Below are 23,594 nucleotides of genomic sequence, written 5' to 3'. Positions count from 1 at the left end.
GCACCCTCTATACAGTTATATACAACTATAAAGTTTATAATAAAAATATAAATTTGACGACTGCTTTTTCCTATTTAAAACATAATTCGTTTTTAACTATACAAAAATATTTTTTGCAAAATCGTTTGTTTTTAAAAACAAAATTAAATAAACAGTCTGTACCATATATCTACTAGAAATAAAGAGGGCGTATGCGACAATACACGCAATTTTGAAGCCAACATGAAAAAAGTTGACAGGGACATGTGCCATGTCAAAACTTCCAACATTCTACACCCAGTCTACTTACCACCTATATAAAAAATTGCTTTTTGCATCTATTATTCAGGTATTAACCCTTTTAACTAATACTAGTGATATTTTTTCAAAGGTGCAAATTGCTTAATAATGCTAAAATCGATATTTATTATGTGAATAGTTCATTAAAAAGCAGTAGCAAATTAATAGCAATAACACTTCAATTGTTGGCCAATAACGCGGAATACTACTAGTCACAAAACACAATTATTTTTCTGAATTTGTTTATTCAAATTTGGCAGGTAAGCATTGTTAACACTATGGCTTGAAACATTTACCACTTCAAATATTATTCATCAGTAGTTACAAACTACACCAAAGTAAAAAACAAGACTTATTTTAAGTTACATGGTTAGGGTATAAACAAAATTATTTGACTTAATTAGAGGTGGCCAATGGGTTACGTACAACCATTATAACTGCATCCCCTCGTAGAAACATCTTCGAAATAAACCTATCCTTATTCACTGGCTTTGCTTTTTTCTTTCCTTTACCAGGTCGAGGCAATTCAGTCCACATTTCTTTCACGTTTTCTAAAACCATGTTGCAATGTCTATCGAACGCTTTTACACGTCCTAATAACTTTTTATTATTCCGGCAATTTATTAGGACCTGTGTGTTGTTTTTCACGGATTGAGTAAGCACCGACAGGGGACCCGTATTGAATTCCTCCTCCTCACGAGCCTGCAGTTCTTCGGACGTCATTTCGGATTTTGGTTTCGTCAAAGCCATATCGAAAAATATTGGAAATACTGTTTTTATAAAAAGTACTTTATACGATTGTTATAGGTTAAGAATGCTAAATTGCTAACCTATACACGCTGGGCATAGTTAAAATTTTAACCACTGCAATTCATATATGAAAACTGGTTAGGAATGATTATAAGTTTAAGACCATACGCGGTGATATTATAGTTGGAATTTTTCAAATAAAAAAATTAATTCATTTATTTCCTCTGAGGACGATTGCAAATAGACAAATAATAACTTTCAAAAACATATTTGGTTTGCATTTGCTCCATTTTGTTGTTCGGCTGCTTGTGTATAGATAATGTTTTATTGCCAATTTTGTGTTTAAGCGGTTTACGAACGGCACGAAATATTTTCTATCTGATGTATTATCGGTGTATGAATAAACATAAATCGTTTTTATAGGAAAGTCACTTAAAATGGGCAGTATAAATGGAATGGGGCAATAGCTCAAAATTCTGACGTCTCTGTGTGGGCAAGCATATTCCATTTTTTACCATTAACTCTATTGACAAAAAGAAGAAGATTCATGGAAAAAATATGAGAAGCCGAACTTCATAATTTACGTAAAAGTTAAATTTTCATGAAAATATTGGGGATAAATACCAAAACACTTGAAAAAGAAGTAGTTTTAAAATCGGGACCAAAGTGTAGTTAAATGAAATTTTAATCTTGAGTTCGTTATGGGAAAGGAACGGGAAAAAAGAAATAGACGGTCACGTTCCAAAAGTAAAGAAAAATCGCACAAACGACAGAGGTCCAGATCAAGAGAAAGGTATGAAAATAATAAATATGACCGAAGAGATAAACTGTATGATAGGCGAGACGATAGGCAAGACAGACGGGATGATCGATATGACAGGACTGAGAAAGAAAAATATTCTGATCGAGACTCTAGAGAAAATAAAAAAGAAGATAGAGATAGGAAACCTAAAGAAATTAAAAAATCTTTAGAGGAAGAGGAAAAATTAACCGATACTAAAGCTGACATAAAACTTAAGGTTCCTCTTAAGAAGGAGCCACTGTCTCTTGAAGAGTTGCTGGCAAAAAAGAAAGCAGAAGAAGCTGCAAAAAGCAAGCCTATATTCCTAACGAAAGAACAACGTGTAGCTGAAGCTTTGAAACGTAGACAAGAAGAAGTCGATAAGCAAAGAAAACTTCAGGAAGAAGAAAGGAAAATTTTGCATAATATCCACACATCCAGAGTACAGGAAGAGAAAAAAGATGATAGAGATAGAGATAGGAGGAATAGGGAAAGAGAAAGGGATGATGAAAAGCAAAAGGATAAAGACAAAGAAAAGGAACAAGAAGCAATTAAAGAACGTTACTTGGGTTTAATAAAGAAGAAACGAAGAGTAAGACGACTTAATGATAGGAAATTTGTATTTGATTGGGATGCTGGAGAGGATACATCATTGGATTATAATCCATTATATAAAGAAAAACATCAGGTATGGGTTTAGTAAAAAAATTCAATCTCACTTACACTTTTTGCTTTTAGATACAATTTTTTGGCAGAGGTAATTTGGCAGGTATAGACATTAAAGCACAGAAGCGCGATCAAAGTAAATTTTATGGAGAATTGTTAGAAAAGAGGAGAACAGAAGCTGAAAAGGCTCAAGAGAAAGTTAGACTTAAGAAGGTCCGGAGAAAAGAAGAAAAACAGTTATGGGATGATCGCCACTGGTCTGAAAAAGAAAAAGATGAAATGACTGAGAGAGATTGGCGTATATTTAGAGAAGATTATAACATTACCATTAAGGGTGGTAAGATTCCCGAACCTATTCGTGTCTGGAAAGAATCTGGGATCCAGAAAGAGTTGCTAGAAATAATTGATAAAGTTGGTTATAAAGATCCCACACCCATTCAGAGGCAAGCCATACCCATTGGCATGCAAAATCGTGATATCATTGGGGTTGCAGAAACAGGATCTGGTAAAACATTGGCCTTTCTTATACCACTACTGTCATGGATTCAATCATTGCCTAAAATTGAAAGGACAGAAGATGCTGATCAGGGACCTTATGCCATAATCTTGGCACCAACTCGTGAACTGGCTCAACAAATTGAAGAAGAAACTGTAAAATTTGGTCAGCCTTTAGGTATTAGAACTGTTGTGGTAGTAGGAGGTATGTACATAGATATTATTTTTTTTGTTGATTAATTTCCATAGCACTTAAAAAGAATGAAAAAATAACAACCAATTTACAGTTATTAAATTTACTAGCAATTATTGATAGTATCAGAAAAGTGATCAAATTATATGCAACAATAAAATCTCATTTTTTGATGTAGAGAGTCATTCAGTTTTGATGTTTCTAAAATCATGTATACAAACAAACCCCTCAAGTTTCACTAAATAGCAGTAATATTTTGTTTTTAGAATGCTTTAAGACACAATACTTTATTTTGATATCTTGAATTACAATGTTTAGATACCCCACAATTACAGACAAATCGACAATCTAGAGGAATACCATGTTTAATCTTGAGGTTGTAGTTAACAAACAAATCCAATTGGTATAATCCAATATAAAAAGCATGCTTAATTAATAATTTAACTTTTAAAATTTATTTAGATTTACATAAGTCCTACTGTAATTTTTTAGGTTTGAGTAGAGAGGAACAGGGCTTCAGACTAAGAATGGGTTGTGAAATTGTTATTGCCACACCAGGTCGTTTAATTGATGTATTGGACAATCGCTATCTCGTGCTGAACCAGTGTACTTACATTGTATTGGATGAAGCTGATCGTATGATTGATTTAGGTAAGCTTTTATAATTCATCAACATGATCCAATAAAGAAAATTTTATAAGAGCATTTTCGACAGGTTTTTGGAAATGATCTTTATTGTTTAGCCATATGTTCATAAAAGTAACCGCCTTTTAAACGAGCATTATCAGTGACATTGTTGGAGTAAACTATCATTTAGTATTTTCAATTTACACAATCGTCCCTCAACCAGTGACTCATGTAATGGATGTTTAATTAAGTTGACATTTTTAAGTGTCCCTTTGGAATTTTAGAGTAGGGATGAGAAAAACATTTTTATTTTGAACTTATTTTATCGATCATTGGAGGGAACTGTTTAATCAAAAAATAAACATGTTAGTTGAAATTATATACTGCAATATACTGCTAAAAAACTATGAAATACATTGGCAAATGTTCATGACGTTTTTTCAGAGAAAATTTTTATTGCATAAAAAAATATTTAATAGCGACGAAGATAGTGAACACTTAAAATCACAATGAATGATATACATTTAATAAAGTCGCCTTTTATATGGTTTCATACATGCATATTTCCAAATTCGCTGGTTTAATATGCAAATAAAGTAAATATTTCAAGAGTTTAATTATAGTATCACATCTTAAATGAAAAGGAACAATTTGACAGAATAGTAACTGGTTTTATTATTTTATGTGTTTATTAAATATGTTTTTAGCCATATAAGATATCCCAAACCAGAAGAGGCTGTATCTTACATAAAGACAATGTTTTTTTTTTAAGGAATCCATACGCAAAATAAAAAATATTCAATTTTTAAAAGTTGCTTCCTATCGATGAAACAAAAACTTTTTAACTTTCTTTAATAAATTCAAAATCGTCTTTCGTTTCCATTCCTTTAAAATATTTAGCGGTAATGTTTTTCCTGTAGGGTATATCCCCTTTTGGTTACTGGTTGTTGTTGTGGAAAAAAAATTAGTCTAACCTCTCACTTTGTAGGGGACTTGAAACCATTTAAGGTGGTTTTTGAATTTTTAACATTGTGTAACAGTAACGAAATACCGCAGGCACTGGCGTGTATCACGTGTACCACTTAAACAATGCACAAAAAAGTTTATTTTTTTAGGGTTTGAACCTGATGTTCAAAAAATTCTTGAATACATGCCTGTCACAAATTTAAAACCAGACACAGAAGAAGCTGAAGATACAAAAGTATTGTTGGCCAATTACAATAGCAAAAAAAAATATCGACAGACTGTCATGTTTACTGCTACTATGCCTCCCGCAGTAGAAAGGTTTTGTCTACTTAAATAATAAATTAATTCAATAAGTTAAAATATATTTCTTTTTAGATTGGCAAGGACCTACCTAAGAAGGCCAGCTGTGGTATACATTGGATCCATTGGTAAACCCACAGAAAGAGTAGAACAAATTGTACACATATTAGGCGAGAATGATAAAAGACGGAAACTTATGGAATACCTTTCAAAAGGATTTGATCCCCCAATTATTATTTTCGTTAACCAAAAGAAGGGTGCTGATGTTCTTGCTAAAGGTAAACATATTTGCTGTTTCTAGGTCGGTTCATAAGTAGATATTTCAATAAAATATCAAATGTAAAAAGTTTTCACTGCCAAAATGTTCACTTTTTAAGTATCCTCTATGATTCATGTTTTTATTATGGCCATTTTGCAAATGTTGTCATTTTTTTCTTTGAATTTCAATTTTTTAATATCTCATAATTATGATTTAAAGAACATTTTTTTTGGAACTGAAGTATACATTCACAAAGGTAATTCTGCTTAATTTAAAGCTCACGGGGGCATATTCATATTTATCTATGGATAGTCTGATATTTTTTCATTTCTGTAATCCTGAGAACTTCTATAATTATTTTGTTGTAAAGGTATTAAATTGAATTGGATATTGGAAAATAATAGTTCAAATTTTATTAATTTGTAGTGTTTGCTTTTGCACTTATTTTATAACTCAATACTTGCAAATAGATTTAAAATCATAGAGAGACACAGACTGCCTCAAATTTTGAAAAGGAAAATAAATTAATTTTCTGTTAAAGGTCTGGAGAAACTTAGTTACAATGCTTGCACACTTCACGGTGGCAAAGGTCAAGAACAAAGAGAATATGCATTGGCAAGTCTAAAGTCTGGCGCAAAGGACATTTTGGTTGCCACTGATGTTGCAGGGAGAGGTATCGACATCAAAGACGTTTCCATGGTCATCAATTATGATATGGCCAAAACAATTGAAGGTGAGTTGCGATTTAATAAAAAAAATACCTCATGACTATTTTGCAGATTATACTCATCGTATCGGGCGAACCGGTCGCGCTGGTAAAACTGGTGTGGCAGTCAGCTTCTGCACGAATGATGATTCAGCATTGTTCTATGACCTTAAGCAGATGCTGATATCGTCGCCGGTATCTAATTGCCCACCGGAATTGATGAATCACCCAGAATGTCAGCTGAAACCGAACCAGCCCAAACGCAGGAGAGATGAAATGATTTTTGCTTAAGAGAACTGTTTTGTGTATTAATATAACATATAACTTCAATAGAAAGGTATTTGTTGTAAATATTTTACTCTAATAGTTCATACAAACTGGTTGGTTGGTTGGTTGACTCCTGACGCTTAATATTTAACTAGTTTCCGAGATTGGCATGTTTTCGCAACAAATTTTGCAAAATTTTCGAAATATTTTAGTCTTTAAATAAAACATGTGTTCAGAAATTAAATTCAGTAGTGGTAATCTCTTTAGTTCAGCGGAAAATTCAGGATCAGATTAACAGGTCTGTTCGAGGATTACTACCCCAGCATGAATAGAATTCTTAATGAAACTGCAAATAATAGATCATTTTTAAGAAATCTCATGGACAGGTAAATTCTATTTTACTCGTCCTCGAATTGTAAATTTTTATAACCAGTGCATTGGACTAGAAATTTCATAAACGTCTAGATAGGCATTTTAAGATCTTTTAGAAGCTTACTTTTCACCTCAGAGGTGGCAGTTTTTTTAGAATTTTTAGAAGCGAAACATAGCAATATGCGGAAATTTAAGTCGAACCTGAGTCCATGTTGATAGATATCCAGCACATTGACACCAGAAATTTCATAAACATCTGGATAAGCATTTATAAGATCTTTTAGAATCTTACTTTTTATCTCAGAGGTTGAAGGTGGCAGTTTTTTTTGGAATTTTTAGAAGCAGAACATACAAATATATGGAATATGCGGTAATTTAATTAGAGCTTGATAGATATTCAGTACATTATTACAGGGTCATAAGAAACTTAATGGATAAGTATTATCGACAAAAATGGTCTGGTCGTCTAAATTTAGAAGAACATGTTGCAATTTTGAAAGTTCTTTAAGTTCTTTCGATTGTTAAGTTGATGCGACACAAAACTGAAACACCCTATATACATCAAATCTTTGAAATCAATAAGAAAAATATCAACTTGAAGAGGATAAGTATATTTAAATAGCATTCCTTATTTAACAAATATACAATATAACAAAATTGCCACTAAAATGGAAAAAAACTGACCTCTTATATTTTTTAAAGACATATACGAGGAAATAAAACTTCATCAGGAATCATAAAAAACCATTTAGCAACACTTCCAGAGCTTTAATTTTTCCTGAAGGCACTTTGAAATATGTCGCAATTATTTCAAATTCTAATGTAGCAAAACAAACATGTTTATCATTTTAAAAATATTCGTTGGTTACAAAATCTAAACATGACCACCATACCAAATATATCTTTTTACAAAATCGGTTATATTAAAATCAAACTGTTAATAACTGCCCCGAACACCAAGGACAATGGTGATAATTTTCATTTGGCTGCACTAAATTACTGCTTTTTATTTCAGATAAGAGAGATATTATTTCCTCGGCAGTTTGAATACTAGTATTCTCAGCTCGTGCACTACCACTAAAAGTTATGCTATTTATCTTGTCGTTAATCCTAGTACGCTCTTCAGAAAGACTCTCAACTTGATTATTCACCGATTCTTGGTGTAGGATGAGTTCTTTCGGAATGGCACCTTTTTCTATGACCAGTTTTTCGATAAGCTGATTAAGCCGATCCAATTTACCCTTTATCAGTTCCCTGTCCTGGGCCAATTGTTTTAATTGCTGGTCTTTCTCCTGCGCCTTTTGTTTAAGAACCATTCTCTGATGCTGATACAGGGCGACATATTCACCTATCGTTTCAGTTTCTCCTTGCAGTTGAAGAACAATATGTTCTAGCCTTTGTTTCTCATCTGTCAAATTTGCTATTTCTTGCATTGTCCTCTTCACTTTCTCTTCCAAATATTTCATTGCATTCTCCTTGTCTAACATATTTTGATTGGAATCATTTGTAATTAAGTCATTAACTTCTTTATTTTCAATATTTAGGTCAACATTTTTCTGTGATTTTAATCTATTGATTTCCTTGGTTAGTTCTATTATTTTTTTCTTAGCTTCACCTAATTCCGACTCGGAGAGCTCCGGCGGTCGCTCAATTTGAACATTATTTTTCATCTTGTTTAGTTCATTTGTAAGTTTAATAACTGTATGTTTCATATCCTGAAGTTCATGCTGTAAAGCATTTGAGGAGTTATCAGTTGCTTCATAATGTCTTAACCTATCTTCCAATTGCTTATAATGTAAAGTATCTCTGTCAAAATCTGCTGAAGCTTCTCGAAGATGAACAAGCTCTTGATCCTTAATTTCAATGGCATCGGCTAACGTCTGGAGATGAAGCTCGGTTTTTTGAAGCTTTTCCATCAAATCTTTATTAGTTTGTTGTTGTAAATTTAATCTATCAGTTAATTCGACTTTGTCATTATCCTGAAATAAATACATTTTTAAAATAATTTATTCACAAGACCAATTTAAAACATTTACCAATTTCATAAAAACTTCTTGCATGCTATCCAACTGCATTTTAAGGTCCTTATTTTGCTGTACGGCCCGCGCAGCGGCAACCTTATCGCTTTCCATCGTTGCCAATAATTTTACACTATCTGGTTGATTTCCTCTCAGTTGTTCCACCATGTTTTCCAGTTGAGATATAGAGTCATTTTTGGCTTCAATTTGTTTCAGCAGCAGCTCATTTTCGTTGGAAACCTGTAATAAAATAAAAGTAATCACCATTGAGAAAATAATTTTTGATACTATCTTATAGTACATCGATTGATAGTTACCTTATATTGAAACTATATCTGCCAATTTGTCAGTTTCCAATTAATTGATATAGGATTACACTTTTAAAAGCAAAGCAAAGTATTCATTTCAGTACTGGTGGCTTAATAAATAGTTTAAAAATAACATTAATAAAACCACAAATTACAGCAAGATGAAAGAGATAATATAAAACTAATAAAGAAAGTTCAAGTAAGCTTAATTTGCCTCCCTACAGACTGGAGACAGTGTGGTGCCATATCACAATTCCTAAAACTTTAGATGAGTTGCAACAGTTTTTATTTGTGTGCTGAAATTTAACTGTTCATCCCAAGATATTTAACTACATAATAGTATTGAAATATTTTTCCTTTTTCCTTAAAAGTATGAGCCTGCTGACTTATGAAATTTCCCACTCACGTGGTCTACTCAAGACAAGTTAGAAAACTAGAATTTGATGTCTAACTAAAACTAACCAAAACTATCTTAAGGATGTTCCAATAAAATTTTAATTTAAAATTTTAAAATTCTAATATTATATAGGAGGCAGAATAAAGTACACACAGTATTCAAACCCACATGAAGTTCAACACATATTACCAAACTAAATAAAAATCACCTTAGTATAATTGTCAATGGCTTCACTTTTTTCTATTTGCATTTCCACACAGAGTTCTTTAGACTTTTCAAGTTCAGTTTTAAGATCAGAGTTGGCGTTTTGTGTGGTGTAAAAAATCTGATTGTCCTGGAGGATTTGTAGTTGCCTTTCAAGTTCCCCCATGTGTTTAATCCGACTCTGTTCTTGAGTTAACAAATTTTCATTTTCCACTTGCAGTTGCTCCAATTTTTCAGACAAGTTGGATATTTGACCTGGAATTTAGAAACAATACAGCTGGCAACACATCGCAGATGGGATGTTGCCTAGATTAGACAGCTATTTTTTGATGGCGCCCCTGGATTCTGATATGGAATTTGTTTGAAAAAATGTGGGTGGACCAGATATTCATTACACCCTCTGCCTGTTGGAACTTTTTTTGTATACTTCCATTCATTTCATGACAGTCACATTTGGTGAAATAAATGCAAATATATGTTTCCAGACTTTTAGTCACAATGTGTGAGGAGAAGTATGTATGACTCATCCGATCAACACAATACAACATGTCAGTGCAATTTGCTTCTGTCTTGCTAAATTTTGTTTGCTTACCATTTAACTGTTGAGCATACTGTTGATATTGTGAAGTTGATTCATCTCTCTCCTTAATTATAGATTTAAGTATTTGGTTTAGATTAGTCACTTCACTTTCTAAAGCAACCTTGTCTTTAATTAACTGTTCAATCTGATTATCAGTGCTGATTTGACCACCTACTGTTAACTGTTGAATTTTAATATCTGCCATTGAAAGTTTTCCATTCAATTCCTATAAGAAAAAATGTCAAGATCATTTTAAGAGATGACTGTTAATATACTTTATTCTGTTGCTGGAGAGACAGATTTTCTTCCAAAGTTTGAGCCAGTCGTTCTCGCGCCTCTAATAAATCTTGAATTAATTCATCTTTTTGTGCTTTTATGATCTTATACTCCTCCTTAAGCTTTTCCAAATGCTCATTGTATTGTCCTCCAATATTTTCAACTTTAGCCTTTTCAGCTTTGATATTGCTTAATTCCCTTTCCAAGTCTGACACTCTTGATCTTGAGGCTTTTAAGCGCCCTTGTAAATCTTCACACTCTGCAGTCTTCTGCTTCCAATTCACCTCATATTGACTGAGGTTGGCTGAAAGCTCAGTTTTTTCTGCTACCAATAATCCAATGGTTTGGAAATGCGCTTGAAGTTCACCTAAATATGAATAACAATGAAAGAAATATTGCAAGTGCCAATTTGAAGATGAACCTTTTGTCATAACAGTACCCTTCTTATATCAACCTACCTTTTAATCTGGAAATTTCTTGAACTGCCTGCAATTCTGAACTTGAATCTCTTTCTTTTATTCTCAATTCCAAATTATGAATATGCAATCGATATTCCTCATTCGCAGCTTGCAGTTGTTGAGAAAACATTCTTTCCCTTTCTAAATTTGCAGCCAATTCTAAATTTCTTTTCTCCAAATCTGTTATTGATCCCATTGAAGAAAATTCACAACTTGGTTCTATCATTTGCGCTAGCTGATCAGATATCTGCCTCAAATTTTCCACGTTTGAATGTTGAATTTCTTGTCTCGCGATATCTGTTGAGAGACTAATTTCTTGTTTTGTTGTGTTGTTATCTCGTTTTTCCTCCACAGAAGAAGTGTTGTCTAAATCAATTATAAGGCGGGAATCATTAGCAGAAGAAACACTGTCATCTACATTATGACTAATGTTTGGGTCCTGAATAATGTCATTCATGGCAGAAGCTCTTCGCTGGTACTCTGCAATTTCATTTTCCCTTATTTCTGGGTCATCTTGACAGAGAACATCATCATTCATGTTTGAATTGTTCTCACTATTGGATGATGTTGGCTTGTTTCTAATATCTTGGGGAAATAATGTATAATTGGATTGATTACTTTCAGTAAATAAATTATCTAACTTTGCTGAAGTATTATCAAAGTATTTTGGCTGTCCTATATATTGGTCATTGCTTTCTGCATCATTTTCAGTATTAAAATATGTTAAAAGAGGAGTGTCGTCTTTTATTTTGTTAACATTTGGCACAGATATATTATCAAAAAAATCCACGGGACCATAGTTTACACCAATACAATCATTATTGAAGTATGGTGTTAAGTTACTTGGGCTTACATTTTCTTGAAGGGAGGATTCATGGGAAAGATTCTCTCCTGGGTTTTTGCTTGATTCACTTTGTGCATTACTTAAAGAGAGAGTGTTGGGAAAGTTATCCTGATGAATGTCACTTGAAGATAGATCGGAACTTTCTGTGACTATATTGGACTCATTCTTTTTCCTTTTCAATTCCTGGAGTTCCTTAAACTGAAACAAAGCTATGATGATGATGTGGCTAACCTATAAACCTTTTTCAAGTTTGAAGGTTTACGTTAACTGAGAACCTAATTTATATTCAATCACTCACCCTCTTCCTTGTATTTGCTAATTTCAATTTCTTATCTTTTTCCACATCTGCCATGCTCTATAATTTTTCTTAACAAATAGGTATGTTCAATAAAAACGAAAATACCCAACCCAAAACAAACTGACATACCTTAGCTTACCTTTCTATCAACTATGGCTATATGAGATGCCATAACGTTCTAATTTTTGTATGGCTCAAATCAAAGGTTCCTTCACTAGAGCAAGAAGTTCGCAAAATATACAACGGCGATTTTTTCATTTTTCCCAGTGAGTTAAATTTTATAAATAAAAAGGGTAGTAATAGAGATTATTTTCTTTCTCTGAATATAATTACACTATATACCGATACAATTATTTGACGATCAAATAACATTTTCTTTAAATATTTGTAAATAATATGTTTAGCATTATTATTTGATGAAAAAAAAAACAAAATAAAACGCAAAAAATTGATATACTTAGAAATTTTAAATATTAATTATTTGCTTAGTTCAAAAACGATGATACAAAACTTCCTTTAATAAATAATTTACCCACAAAAAATCAAAAAGGTGAGAAATAAATATAAATGGTTCGATCAAGAACTCACAAATAAAAGAATTAAACCAGAAATGCAATATCACAATCACCAACCAATGTGAAAAGATTGACATAAAAAACACATTTTTCCTGTTTGGCGTTTTTGTGGCGGCAATGGGCGAAAAATCATGGTACACTCTCTACGATTCTGTAACTTTATATCTTTCTCTGGTTGAAATATGACAGATGGAAAATACAATTATCTGTAGTCCAGTTGAGAGTACATTGTAAGTTCCCACGGAAAAAACTGAAATTAAAGGCAAAATGAAAATTTGGACAAGTGAACACACATTTAAGTAAGTTTCTTCAATGGGCTGACATGTATGTCTACACATATTCTATTTTTCTTAGTCATCCGTGGGAAACTGTAGCTACTGCTGCTTGGAGAAAATATCCCAATCCGCATAATCCTGCTGTGATAGGTACCGACGTCGTAGAACGGAAGGTGGTCGATGGAATTTTACATACTCAGAGACTTGTTAGTTCGATGTGGTATTTTCCAAAGTGGGCTCAAGCAGTGAGTACTAACTTATTTTTATTTTCCTAAAACTCTATGTTATATAATATTGATGATGAAGTAAGACTCAAACCTTAGCTATTTTAAAAATGAGTTCAATCTGATTTCAAGGTTGTTGTCTGCTTAGGGATTATGACAAGTTCATGGTGAGCCAAATTGTTTCATATTATCTGTAGGTCCTAATTATATATGACCTTGAACTTGATTTCACTTTCAAAGAATTTAGCAGAAATGGCAGGACAAATCCTTTAATTTATCTGGACTGACTTAATTTACTTTTTACAAATAATTCAGCAAAAAAGTTGTAATTACTTTATTGCAAGACAAGTTCACACTTTTTTATAAAAGGATCTTGCACTTTTTAATATTATATTTCAAATTTTTCAAAAAAGCTATTCAATAGCGCACTTGCACTAACAAAAAGTAAGTTGATTTGGTTATTTATGGACCAAGTTCATTGTAGTCACATAAAATGCACAGACACATAAAGCTATCTTTTCACACTGGTTTACCATATAGTCCATCAGACGCGAATTTATAAGCATACTCCACATTCTGAAAATTAAAACAGACATTTTGAATCAGAGAAATTATTTATCTGCTGTAAATGCCATAAATTTAGCCTTGATTAACAATTTTAAAAAGATCCTCAGTATAAACTAAAAATAAAATAAAATAGGACTAAAAGATTTGTAGAAATTTTCTGTTATTCCATAAAAGTGTGTTTTTTTTTTAAATCCCTTATAACTTTGATAAATTTGCAAAAAATGCAACTTCCATTTTTTTCAGATCAAATTTATCTTTGTATTTTATTCTAATTTCAATTTCATTCAGCTAATAGGTTCAGCGAATATATGTTATGCTGCAGAGCATTCCGAAGTCAATCCAGAATCACGTCATATGACACTGAAGACTGTTAATCTCACTTTCTGTCGCCATATTGCAGTAAACGAAACATTGAGGTATTTGCCGCACCCTTCAGATCCTAGTAAGACATTATTGAAACAGGAAGCAGTGGTTACAGTTCAAGGTAATGTAATTATCGTGAAGTAAGGTGTGATTGTGTACAAGTTGTATTTGAATACAATTTGCATAAACTGTAATGACAAGCATATTTATTATTTATTTAGGAAGTAACTTACTAAAATTCAATTTAAAAACTAAATCATCTGTAAGAGGGGACAGGAAAAAGATGTTAAAGCTTAAAGTGATTTTTACTTCCAGTAACTAATACAATCAACTCAATAAATTTAAAATATGTTGACAGCATTTAAGGAACATAACTGCTGTTGATAGTTCTGTAATTTTTAAGATTTTTCCTTACTGAAACAATTTAACAGCACAAATAACAGTTATGTAACTCAGTTTTAACTAAATTCCATTAATTTAATACAATATTATACACACACAAATACAATATTAAATATTAATATTAATGAAGTATAGTTTTATTTTTCTGAATATGGCTTTGTTTTATATGTAATGTCAGAAAATAATGTCAAAATATTTTCGGAAGTTACTTTTTTGAATTTATGGTTACTAAATTGTTAGTAGATCCTGTGGAGGAATCAGCCCTTGCTATTACACTAAGTGCTATTCAAAAAGAATATTTTTGAATCTCAACTTATTCACACACTGAATTTAAAAATTTTGTTTTCTTCCCAGGAGTACCACTTACAAATTACATGGAAGATCTCCTCACCTCAAAAATCTCGAGCAATGCTGGGAAAGGTAGACAAGCAATGGAATGGGTAATAACAAAAATAAATGAGGAAGTAAAAGATCTCACAAGAAGTACAGATGAGATTTTGCACCAAACCAAAAAGTCTTTCGATGATTTAACATCAAGTGCAAAAAAGTCAATGGACGATATTTCTCAGAAAGCAAAGAAGAGCCTGGATGACATTCAGCATCTAAAGATAAATAATTTCACCGATTGTTAATGATACCTAATTTAATTTAAAAAGTATTAAATAAATTCATTGATTTGAAGTGGTTAAATCAAACTAGTGAAAATTTATTTTATTGGCAACTTTTACCAGATAGCGCCAAGCTTACATAGTTCAGGTTATTTATTTGTGAGATTTTAAACAACACTTTGTTGATTTGTTATTGTTAACCAAGAACACTAATTGTGAATAGTACACTTAAGTTATTTATTTCACATTCCTTAGCTGGATTGCTTCTAGAGATTTATGAGTCAAAGCAGAAAATAAATTGCTGTTCCACACTGAAAATGTTTTTATTTTCCAAGTATTTAATCTTCTTTTGGTACTAGACATGGAGCTCTTGCCTATCCGGATAATATAGGCTCTTTAGAACCCAAAATTCAGAAGTGTTAAAGAAAATTTAATATTCACACACTCGGTTTGAGTAATTGACATTACATTTTTTAAGCGGTATTTTGTCAAAAGGTGCTCAGCTCCCATCAAAAAATGAGTTATTTGTGTGGACATCGCTGTTCAGGAAAAAAATGTTGCAAAGTGCAAGTTTGTTGTGTATTAAGTAGTTTAAAGTGTTGTTAAAAGTAATTTCGTGAATGTTTGGTCTCGGGAACAATATTGGCCTCTCAGAAAACGAGTAGACGTTACTAATGACGGTTATTCCATTCATTTTACCAAAACACACAATTAGAACAAGTTTGGTTAGAAACTGGGCTTCGACTTTATAGTGGGACGTTAATGTGATTAAGAGTATATTTTGACGAAATTCTGCTGAAAAAATGCCATATCCAAATGGAAAATAAATTGATTGAAATTGATGTGCTGTCAGCAGCCATGCTGATTGTTGAAAGTTGCGAAGACTTATTGCGTCGTTTAAAATGATGGGTTTTATCGGTTGACAACGAGATTTGAAAATGGTGCCTCTCAACCTTTTTATGCTGTTTTGAAAAAACTACCCTGTATTTTTAATCTTATTTAGAAACTCGTTTATTAAGTACTCGGTCCGCTACCCCTCGGTCGTGCCTAAAGAAACTCGTGACTAAAGTGCAGCTTCTAAAACTTGTATAATATAATAATACGTGGAAGTATAGAATAGTAGAACACACCACATTACATTCTTATTACTTTAATTCTAGTACATACTTTTCCTATTAATATTTATACTTAGCTTACAATAAGTTAAATCAAAAATTCCGGTGCACCCTCAAAAAACAATACACTGTGTTCTTTTAATACTGGAGCTTTTGTAGGTAAATTATTGAACATCTTAACGGTAATACCAAATACAAAAGTTTTTACTTTTTTTCAGAAATATAAATTTTTGGGACATTCTGACTTACCATGATTGAATGGATGGAATTTGAAATGCTGTAAGCAGCCACGTTGATTCTTGAAAGTTGCGAAGTCTTACTGCTTTGTTTCAAATGACGGGTTTTTATTGGTTGAAAACGAGATTTGAAAATGGCGCTTCTGAAGCCTTTTTATGGTAGTTTCTTCTCTGACTTCTTGTAGCTATATAGTTGCACGGAAATGTACGTTACAATAGTCGATTACTTCGCTCGATGATATGTGATGACGGATACACGCCGTTTATGTTTGACGTATGGAGTGGAAAATAAAAACCGCGTGTGTTCGTTTAATAAAATGTGAAAAGGAGAACTGACCCTCACAAAATATTCTCTATTTAATTTAAAACTAAAATGGAATTTTAATAATCAGTCAGAAATCGGTCATGGGCAAATGATTCTAGTAAATTTGGCCAACGTTTAACATTTTTTACATATGTCATCTATGAATTTTAACTACTTTTAACTTCTAAGTAATATTTGTTTTGTTATTTACTTAATGAGGAAGTGTGATTCTTCCAAGGCTAGAAAATGCCAATTGTGGGGTTGCAATAAAGGTAGTGCTTTTTTACCCCTCCTTGCCACAACTTAAAATAATGTTTCTAAACCTATATGTCCCTCTTCATTTGTGCCCTTTGATCTTAATAGATCCGCTTAATCTTTCAACAGATAACATTTTATTGTCAAAATAGACCGACTTTTCTGATAAATTCTCTTCTGCAGCCCGACGTTTTAGAATATTACTCAAAAATGAATGAACAAGGACTTAGAAAAAGAGCTTCCAGTGTAACAAAAGCAGAAAAAATCCATGCCGTTGAAGCAAAAGCTCGAAAAAACCAACCGGATCGACCGTAAGTTTGAAACTTTTGAAAAAATAAATTTTGTATGGTAGAATAGAAGTTTCATAACCTCTTTTTACAAACGTGTAGAGCATAGACATGAGATAAGTGGTGTAGATCTATGAATAAAATCAAAATTATAATTTACATTTTACAAGCGTTTTTTAATTATTTTTAGATAATATTTTATCATTCACCACTTCTGGTCTATATTGGCAATGAATTAAAAACTGTTTTATTATTTAGATAAAGAAAGGAAAAATTATCATGAAACACTTAAATATTTTCCATAAAACTTATTTCACTCTTTCCAACCGAATAATATTAAATATGTAAAGAAAAGAAAATATCTTCATATTTTATTGATAAAAAGGCGAGAGTGCCAAAAATTAATTATTACAATATTTTTAGAATCCAAAATATCTTAAATAAACATAATTAAATTTATTTCTCTACTCCCTACTTTAAACTATCTAATTATGGACTGATCGGGAGCGAGGAAAGAGACATCAGCTTCGATAACCACTGTTTCCAGCACTTTAGTCACAGGTTAGGGTGCATTTAGACGTTTGTCAGCTGTGATGGTTACATCGCAAGCCACTCAAAGAAAGCATTCGTGCTGTTTTGCAAAAATGTACTCTGCGTAGGATACACCAACGGTTATAATCTCATTTAGAAGCTCATCTATTAAGCACTCGCTCCGCTGCCCCTCGGTTGTGCCTAAAAGAACTCGTGATTAAAGTGTCACTTATAAAACTTGTATAATATAATATTAAATGTAAATAAGAGGTGGAAGTATAGAATAGTAGAACACACCACTGTACATTCTTATTAATTTCCATTTCCAATAATTTTCCATTAGTGTTTATACTTAGCTTACAATGAATTAAATCAAAAATTCTGGTGCACCCCCAAAAAAACAATTAACTGTCTTCTTTTTATACGGAAACATTTGTAGGTAAAGTTTGACCATCCTAACGGAAATGTCAAATACATGGGTGGCATTAAAAAAGTGTTTTTACTAATTTTTTTCAAAAATGTAAATTTTTGGGACGCTGTATGTCTTACCATGAAAGTTACGTATTGATTATTTAAACAATTGTAAACCAATCTCTGTGAAATTTTGAAATTGCTAGCTCACGGAAAAAGAGCTTTATTATTAAAGCGATGTGTTTCTGCAAAAAAGAATAAAAATATTTTTTTCCAAAGTAAGGAAAAGAGATAAGCATAAGTATTAACAAAAATTACTCAGAATTATGCGAAAAACCAGAAAACTTACTATATATATGGTGTTCTATTTGAATTTGCAATGTTGCCTGTTTCGAATTGAATTGGCAACGCTGCAGGTGCATAAATATTTCAAAACGATCATGGCGCACTATAGTGATGTAACAAAATTTGAAAAAAAAAATGTTAGTTAGTTCTCCAGAACTTCAAATAGGACATTCAACGTGAAAAAACAAAAATCATTCGTCGAACGTACTAGTGACTATCAATCACCTGGTATATAGAAAATGATGGCCAATTACAATTTTTTTTTAGATGTCATAAACCACGAGACTCATTATTTTCTTGGACTTCTGGTTTTGATAATTTTACAGGCTTTGTAAATTGGGCGTTTCTGCTTCTTTCTATTGGAGGTCTCAGGCTTTTATTAGAAAATTTTATAAAGTAAGTATCTAATAATTATCAAAGCAGCATTTTTTACTGAAACGCTTTTTAGATATGGAATAAGAGTGGATCCTATAGAATGGTTTTATGTGTTAACCCAAGAAGAAGGCTCGCAGCATCCATCACTAATATTGATTTTATGTATGTTTTTGTTTTGTGTGTTTTTTTTTTGCAAGTCGTGTAATTACAGAGAATTCATTTTTTAGATTCTTTAGTACCTACCACTTTATGTCTCATTATTGAAAAAGCTCTTGCAGCGGCAAGTAACTTCTCTCCTTCATATTTTTTTATTCTAATTTACAGTTTTTAGGAAATTGTCCCAAACAATTTTGGCATGTTGGTACATGTCTTGAATTTAATTTCTGTGATATTAGTGCCTATGGTTACAATCCATGTAAAAGACGGTTTTAGTTTAGGTAATTCCATAGTTCCAATATTTTTTTTATTACTAAATATATTGTTTTGGTTTTCAGTTGGAGCATCATGTGTTTGCACAGTGTACAGCATTTTGTTCCTTAAATTATGGTCCTATATTCAAGTAAATATGTGGTGCAGACTGATTAGACAGTTCAGTAAAAGCTCTCTAAGGAGACAGTCTGTTTCTCTTAGTAATCTTCAGAGACAGATTAAAAATAAAAATAAAAACAAGAACAGTTCTGAAGAAGATCTAACTTGCTCAAAATTACCCTTAGTGCAATATCCAGATAATTTAACTGCAAGAGATTTGGGGTATTTTTTGCTAGCCCCGACATTATGTTATGAACTGAATTTTCCTAGAACTGATAGGGTTAGAAAACGTTTTTTGGTAAAGAGAATATTTGAGGTATTGGCTGGTACTCAGATAATATTGGCCGTTATTCAACAGTACATGATACCCTCCATAAGGAATTCATTAATTCCATTTGGTAATATGGATCTTCCATTGGCTTCGGAGAGATTACTAAAATTAGCAGTCAGTATTTTTTTTTTGTAAACTCCAACTTTTTTAGTTATAATTTTTTCCAAGATTCCTAACCACCTAGCTTGGCTCATAGCGTTTTACATATTATTCCACTCGTGGCTGAATCTTTTGGGGGAGTTGCTGCAGTTTGCTGATAGAAATTTTTATGCGGATTGGTGGAATTCCAACAATATTGATATTTTCTGGCGCAATTGGAATTTACCCGTACATAGGTGGGCTGTTCGGCATCTTTATTTACCAATGGTGGATATGGGCTATGGTAGGACTGCCGCTAGTGTTACCGTCTTCTTTATCAGTGCTTTTTTCCATGAATATATGGTAAGCATAAATTTGCTGCTAAAAAAGTTGTATAAATAACTTTGGATTAAAATTTAGGTCAGTGTTCCTCTAAAAACTTACAAAATATGGGCATTTATGGGTATGATGGGACAAGTACCCCTATCATATTTTTGCAAGTTTATAGAGAAGAAATATGGTCCGCGGTTTGGCAACATAGTAGTTTGGGCCTCTATAATCATCGGTCAGCCGTTATGTATAATGATGTACTACCATGATTACATGGTTATACATCATGGTGAATCAATTGCTCAGTATTCTCAGATTTGATAAATTTTAATTCTGCTATTGCTGTTTAAAGCGAGCGTGAAGATCATAACAATATTTTAGAAATGTTGAGATGTTATTTTTTTACAAAAATATGGAGTTGTTATTTAGTAGTTCAATTTTCCAAAATTGAATGATAATTCTCTAAGTCATAACATCACAGAAGTTACCATACTTATTATATTATTGATTTTTGTTTGATTTACTTTATTGTTTGATTATATTTGTTTATACCTCTTGTTTGTAAATTTAAATTTAATATTTTTCTATAATATTAATATTTTTATGTTATACTCTAATAGAAAGTGCATTTCTTTTAGGCATTTCTGTAAATACACTTATAAAATTAAAGAAGAACCACCACATATCACTATTCAGATTTTTTTTTAACATAAAATAATTAAATTTTGTTGGTTTTCTTTGTTACATTGTACCTAAACTAGATTTCAATTTTTTATATCCATTATTTTGTTGGTGTTTATTTTGATAGATTTACTAATGTGAATTTACTTAGTAATTAAAATATGTTTATTAAAATAAGTTCTTTGAAATTCTTTATAAAGTGTTTGTTCATTATGGAAAGACTGAAATAAACTTTTGTATTGCATTTTTTCTTTTTTTCATAAAACAGAAAATTATTTGAGATAATATACATTCTTTTTTCATCCAGTACTTTGTTCTTCTTCGGAACCAAACTAATATAAAATATTCCAGACGGCTTGCTATGTTATGTTTTATTTTTGATGTCTAAATCCGTAACAAAAATTTCAGAAAATGTAATTTTAAAAAAACGGCAGGGTCAGTGAAAATTAATATAAGAAAAATTACAATAGTTTCCAAGCAGGCAAAAATTTTAACTTCAAAATTAGTGTTTATGCAGATCAGAAAGCCGATTTCAATATTACCTTGAATTTTGAACCTTAAGTTATGATACACTCATTGAATTGACTTGATATATATATTAACTCACGTGCGAGGAACATGTGGCAGTCATACTCACTATAATGACACACACAACAAAAAACAGTTTATGTATTATTTTGGCAGTGTCAAAACAAACCAATAAATATCGCAAATGTAAGAAAAACCGTAAATATAACTTTTAAATGCTTAAGAAAACTTTTCCTGATTTCGATATTCACAAATATATTTGTAAATCATATATACATATTTATAAGTTTAATAAAACCTACTGAATACTCCCTCCTATACGAGGCGAGCGTAACAATTGAATTTTTTGTTGTTGTTTTGATCGTTATTTTTACTAAAACGGTTGTGATATTAAGTTAAAATTATAAATATAACATAATAAATTCACTAAAACTATAGATAATATTTATTGACTAATTATTCTATTTTGCACTTTTAAGCGCATTCACCAGTTTGTTAAATGTTTATTATAATTTTTTGTAAATAAATTACACAAAATCGATTATTTACAACAGAATTTTAGTTGATTAAATTTTATTTCGTGATGTCTCATATTTCAGGGTCAAATGTTTTCGCGGCATATTCGAGAAGACCTGATCTGATCTGACTGGCGAAGTTAAAATAACATTTCAAGCTTTTTTTCTGGAAATGTTGATAAAGAAAAAGTACTCCAATTGACTGATCATGATACATACAGGGTGGCGCTATATCTTCTTTACTTCCCACAATTTAAAACAAAATGTTTTAACGAGTGAAACCCCTTATATATAACGGCGGAGTTTTTTTCGTTAGTACTTTTTCTTTGGTGCACGCAACTCACTACGGTCAGACTTGGTAAGAACATGGCAAAAACACTTCAAACATCTAGTAGACGTTGAATCCAAATTATCTAGCAACTACTCTTTTGACATTGATACGTCAGAGCCAAGAAAACATTTTTGTGACAATAATTTGTGCATTAGTACTTACAAATACTAAGTAATTAAAATATAATAAGCGTAATTATTAAAGTGTTTTCTTTTGGATGTGGATGAAAACGATAGAGATATGTATTTGCGTTTTAATTGAAATGTTAACGCATAAATGTTAATGTTAATGTTAAATTAAAAAAGGTTGTGTTACATATTCCGCAAATAGGGCGATAGATATTCTTCCAACTATTCCATAGAAAAAGGAAATAAAATAAAATTTTGCGCTACGCATTTTAATCATTTTTTGAAAACGAATTAATGAAATCTGAACAAACGTTCTGCAATCAGTATTCAATAATATTATGAGTCAATGAGTTAAGTTAATTAACCAGCGTATAAAATAACGGACAACGTTTATTGTTATATAAAAAAAGATTTAAAAATTCTTTTTTTGATAGGTTTTAGATTATTTACTCGCACACGTCAAAACGTCTTGATTCGAAATTTAAATAATTAGAATTTTGAATTTTGGTCCTATTTAGTTGTTTATTTATTTTGTTATTTTGCATTTGTTTTTTTATATTTTGCCTGTAAGCAAATAGGTTTCTATTACGAATTACGTTAAGTTTTCGAGAAAATGGAAAAGAAAATTTCAAATATATTTCACTCAAGGTGCAATGGAAGTAGTAGCGAAAGAACCAAACCAAACTAAAATTTTAAAAGCCGGCCATTTAAATTAAATTGTAAGAAGGAAACCATCATACATATAAGTCACAAGTTAAAAATACAAACTAACATTCATCCATCTTATAACGACAAAGCTTTACAGGCCAAAAAATCATGTTATTCAGAAGAAATTATCATGCAAAGTTTACTTAATCATATTTCTTATTAACCAGTGCCATTGTATAGAGAAATAATATCGTATTTTAGAAGAAACCTAATATTAATTTAAATTCATTACGTAAGTAGGGGTTCGACGGGTCCTTGGGGGCTCGGGGCACTGGGAATACAAACAGAAGTTTGAGGAAGAAAAGAGTTATGACGCCAGTATTTTTTTGATATCTCTTGTGGGATAATTATAGAACTTCATCACTAAGGTTTGTCATCCAATGAAGTTACAATTTGCTAAAGAAACTATGAAATTAACTGTAAAAGCGAAAGATAATGTCGATATATCAACAACGAAGTGCAAAGTTTAATTTTATTTATGGTATTGCTGGTAATCAGCATATTAGCGTACCTTTTCAA

The 23,594-nt window shown here is 31.5% G+C and overlaps 5 protein-coding genes across 6 annotated transcripts; 3 read left to right on the top strand and 2 right to left on the bottom strand.

Annotated features, from left to right (window-relative positions):
• Positions 1-504: 504 nt before the first annotated feature.
• On the bottom strand, positions 505-1,130 carry LOC132696716 (probable small nuclear ribonucleoprotein Sm D2). Its single transcript, XM_060661703.1, has one exon. The coding sequence runs from the start codon at positions 1,027-1,029 to the stop codon at positions 676-678; it is 354 nt and encodes a 117-aa protein (XP_060517686.1). The 5' UTR covers positions 1,030-1,130; the 3' UTR covers positions 505-675.
• Positions 1,131-1,573: 443 nt separating this feature from the next.
• On the top strand, positions 1,574-9,998 carry LOC132696005 (probable ATP-dependent RNA helicase DDX23). Its single transcript, XM_060660522.1, has 8 exons — positions 1,574-2,498; positions 2,549-3,176; positions 3,657-3,815; positions 4,907-5,075; positions 5,133-5,335; positions 5,858-6,049; positions 6,096-6,359; positions 9,809-9,998. The coding sequence occupies exons 1-7, from the start codon at positions 1,731-1,733 to the stop codon at positions 6,311-6,313; spliced, it is 2,337 nt and encodes a 778-aa protein (XP_060516505.1). The 5' UTR covers positions 1,574-1,730; the 3' UTR covers positions 6,314-6,359; positions 9,809-9,998.
• Positions 6,419-16,643, bottom strand: LOC132696004 (golgin subfamily A member 2-like). 2 transcript variants are annotated; one of them, XM_060660521.1, is made up of 7 exons: positions 16,423-16,643; positions 10,903-11,944; positions 10,444-10,811; positions 10,181-10,394; positions 9,593-9,843; positions 8,698-8,919; positions 6,419-8,640 (listed from the first exon to the last, which is right to left on the bottom strand). In XM_060660521.1, the coding sequence occupies exons 1-7, from the start codon at positions 16,423-16,425 to the stop codon at positions 7,591-7,593; spliced, it is 3,150 nt and encodes a 1,049-aa protein (XP_060516504.1). In that variant the 5' UTR covers positions 16,426-16,643; the 3' UTR covers positions 6,419-7,590. The 2 variants fall into 2 exon arrangements, with proteins under 2 accessions (XP_060516504.1, XP_060516503.1); XM_060660520.1 differs by lacking the exon at positions 16,423-16,643 and adding an exon at positions 12,045-12,213.
• On the top strand, positions 12,784-15,376 carry LOC132696007 (protein slowmo). The gene is made up of 4 exons (XM_060660524.1): positions 12,784-12,918; positions 12,974-13,139; positions 13,974-14,169; positions 14,805-15,376. Exons 1-4 carry the CDS (start codon positions 12,887-12,889, stop codon positions 15,080-15,082), a joined length of 672 nt encoding a protein of 223 aa, XP_060516507.1. The 5' UTR covers positions 12,784-12,886; the 3' UTR covers positions 15,083-15,376.
• Positions 16,644-16,829: 186 nt separating the features above from the next.
• LOC132696006 (diacylglycerol O-acyltransferase 1) lies at positions 16,830-20,900 on the top strand. Its single transcript, XM_060660523.1, has 9 exons — positions 16,830-16,985; positions 17,152-17,279; positions 18,810-18,938; positions 18,991-19,079; positions 19,145-19,197; positions 19,249-19,354; positions 19,412-19,890; positions 19,945-20,217; positions 20,275-20,900. Exons 2-9 carry the CDS (start codon positions 17,179-17,181, stop codon positions 20,503-20,505), a joined length of 1,461 nt encoding a protein of 486 aa, XP_060516506.1. The 5' UTR covers positions 16,830-16,985; positions 17,152-17,178; the 3' UTR covers positions 20,506-20,900.
• The last annotated feature ends 2,694 nt before the right edge of the window (positions 20,901-23,594 follow it).

Source organism: Cylas formicarius, unplaced genomic scaffold (assembly GCF_029955315.1).
Source record: "Cylas formicarius isolate icCylForm1 unplaced genomic scaffold, icCylForm1.1 PGA_scaffold_1__22_contigs__length_36826433, whole genome shotgun sequence".
Classification (NCBI taxonomy): domain Eukaryota; kingdom Metazoa; phylum Arthropoda; class Insecta; order Coleoptera; family Brentidae; genus Cylas; species Cylas formicarius.
The sequence above is the reverse complement of the archived record's forward strand: the minus strand, read 5'-3'. Positions and strand labels throughout refer to the sequence as shown.

Excerpts from the sequence above, each read along its gene's own strand:
- LOC132696716 (XM_060661703.1), bottom strand. The coding sequence starts at position 1,029 with ATGGCTTTGACGAAACCAAAATCCGAAATGACGTCCGAAGAACTGCAG.
- LOC132696005 (XM_060660522.1), top strand. The coding sequence starts at position 1,731 with ATGGGAAAGGAACGGGAAAAAAGAAATAGACGGTCACGTTCCAAAAGT. Across the intron at positions 2,499-2,548 it reads TATATAAAGAAAAACATCAG|ATACAATTTTTTGGCAGAGG; the intron begins GTATGGGTTTAG and ends TTTTGCTTTTAG. Across the intron at positions 5,076-5,132 it reads ATGCCTCCCGCAGTAGAAAG|ATTGGCAAGGACCTACCTAA; the intron begins GTTTTGTCTACT and ends ATTTCTTTTTAG.
- LOC132696004 (XM_060660520.1), bottom strand. The coding sequence starts at position 12,098 with ATGGCAGATGTGGAAAAAGATAAGAAATTGAAATTAGCAAATACAAGG. Across the intron at positions 10,395-10,443 it reads CTCTCCAGCAACAGAATAAA|GAATTGAATGGAAAACTTTC; the intron begins GTATATTAACAG and ends TTTTTCTTATAG. Across the intron at positions 9,844-10,180 it reads GTATGCTCAACAGTTAAATG|GTCAAATATCCAACTTGTCT; the intron begins GTAAGCAAACAA and ends TCTAAATTCCAG.
- LOC132696007 (XM_060660524.1), top strand. The coding sequence starts at position 12,887 with ATGAAAATTTGGACAAGTGAACACACATTTAA. Across the intron at positions 12,919-12,973 it reads ACAAGTGAACACACATTTAA|TCATCCGTGGGAAACTGTAG; the intron begins GTAAGTTTCTTC and ends TATTTTTCTTAG. Across the intron at positions 13,140-13,973 it reads TTCCAAAGTGGGCTCAAGCA|CTAATAGGTTCAGCGAATAT; the intron begins GTGAGTACTAAC and ends AATTTCATTCAG.
- LOC132696006 (XM_060660523.1), top strand. The coding sequence starts at position 17,179 with ATGAATGAACAAGGACTTAGAAAAAGAGCTTCCAGTGTAACAAAAGCA. Across the intron at positions 17,280-18,809 it reads AAAAACCAACCGGATCGACC|ATGTCATAAACCACGAGACT; the intron begins GTAAGTTTGAAA and ends ATTTTTTTTTAG. Across the intron at positions 19,198-19,248 it reads TTGAAAAAGCTCTTGCAGCG|GAAATTGTCCCAAACAATTT; the intron begins GCAAGTAACTTC and ends TACAGTTTTTAG.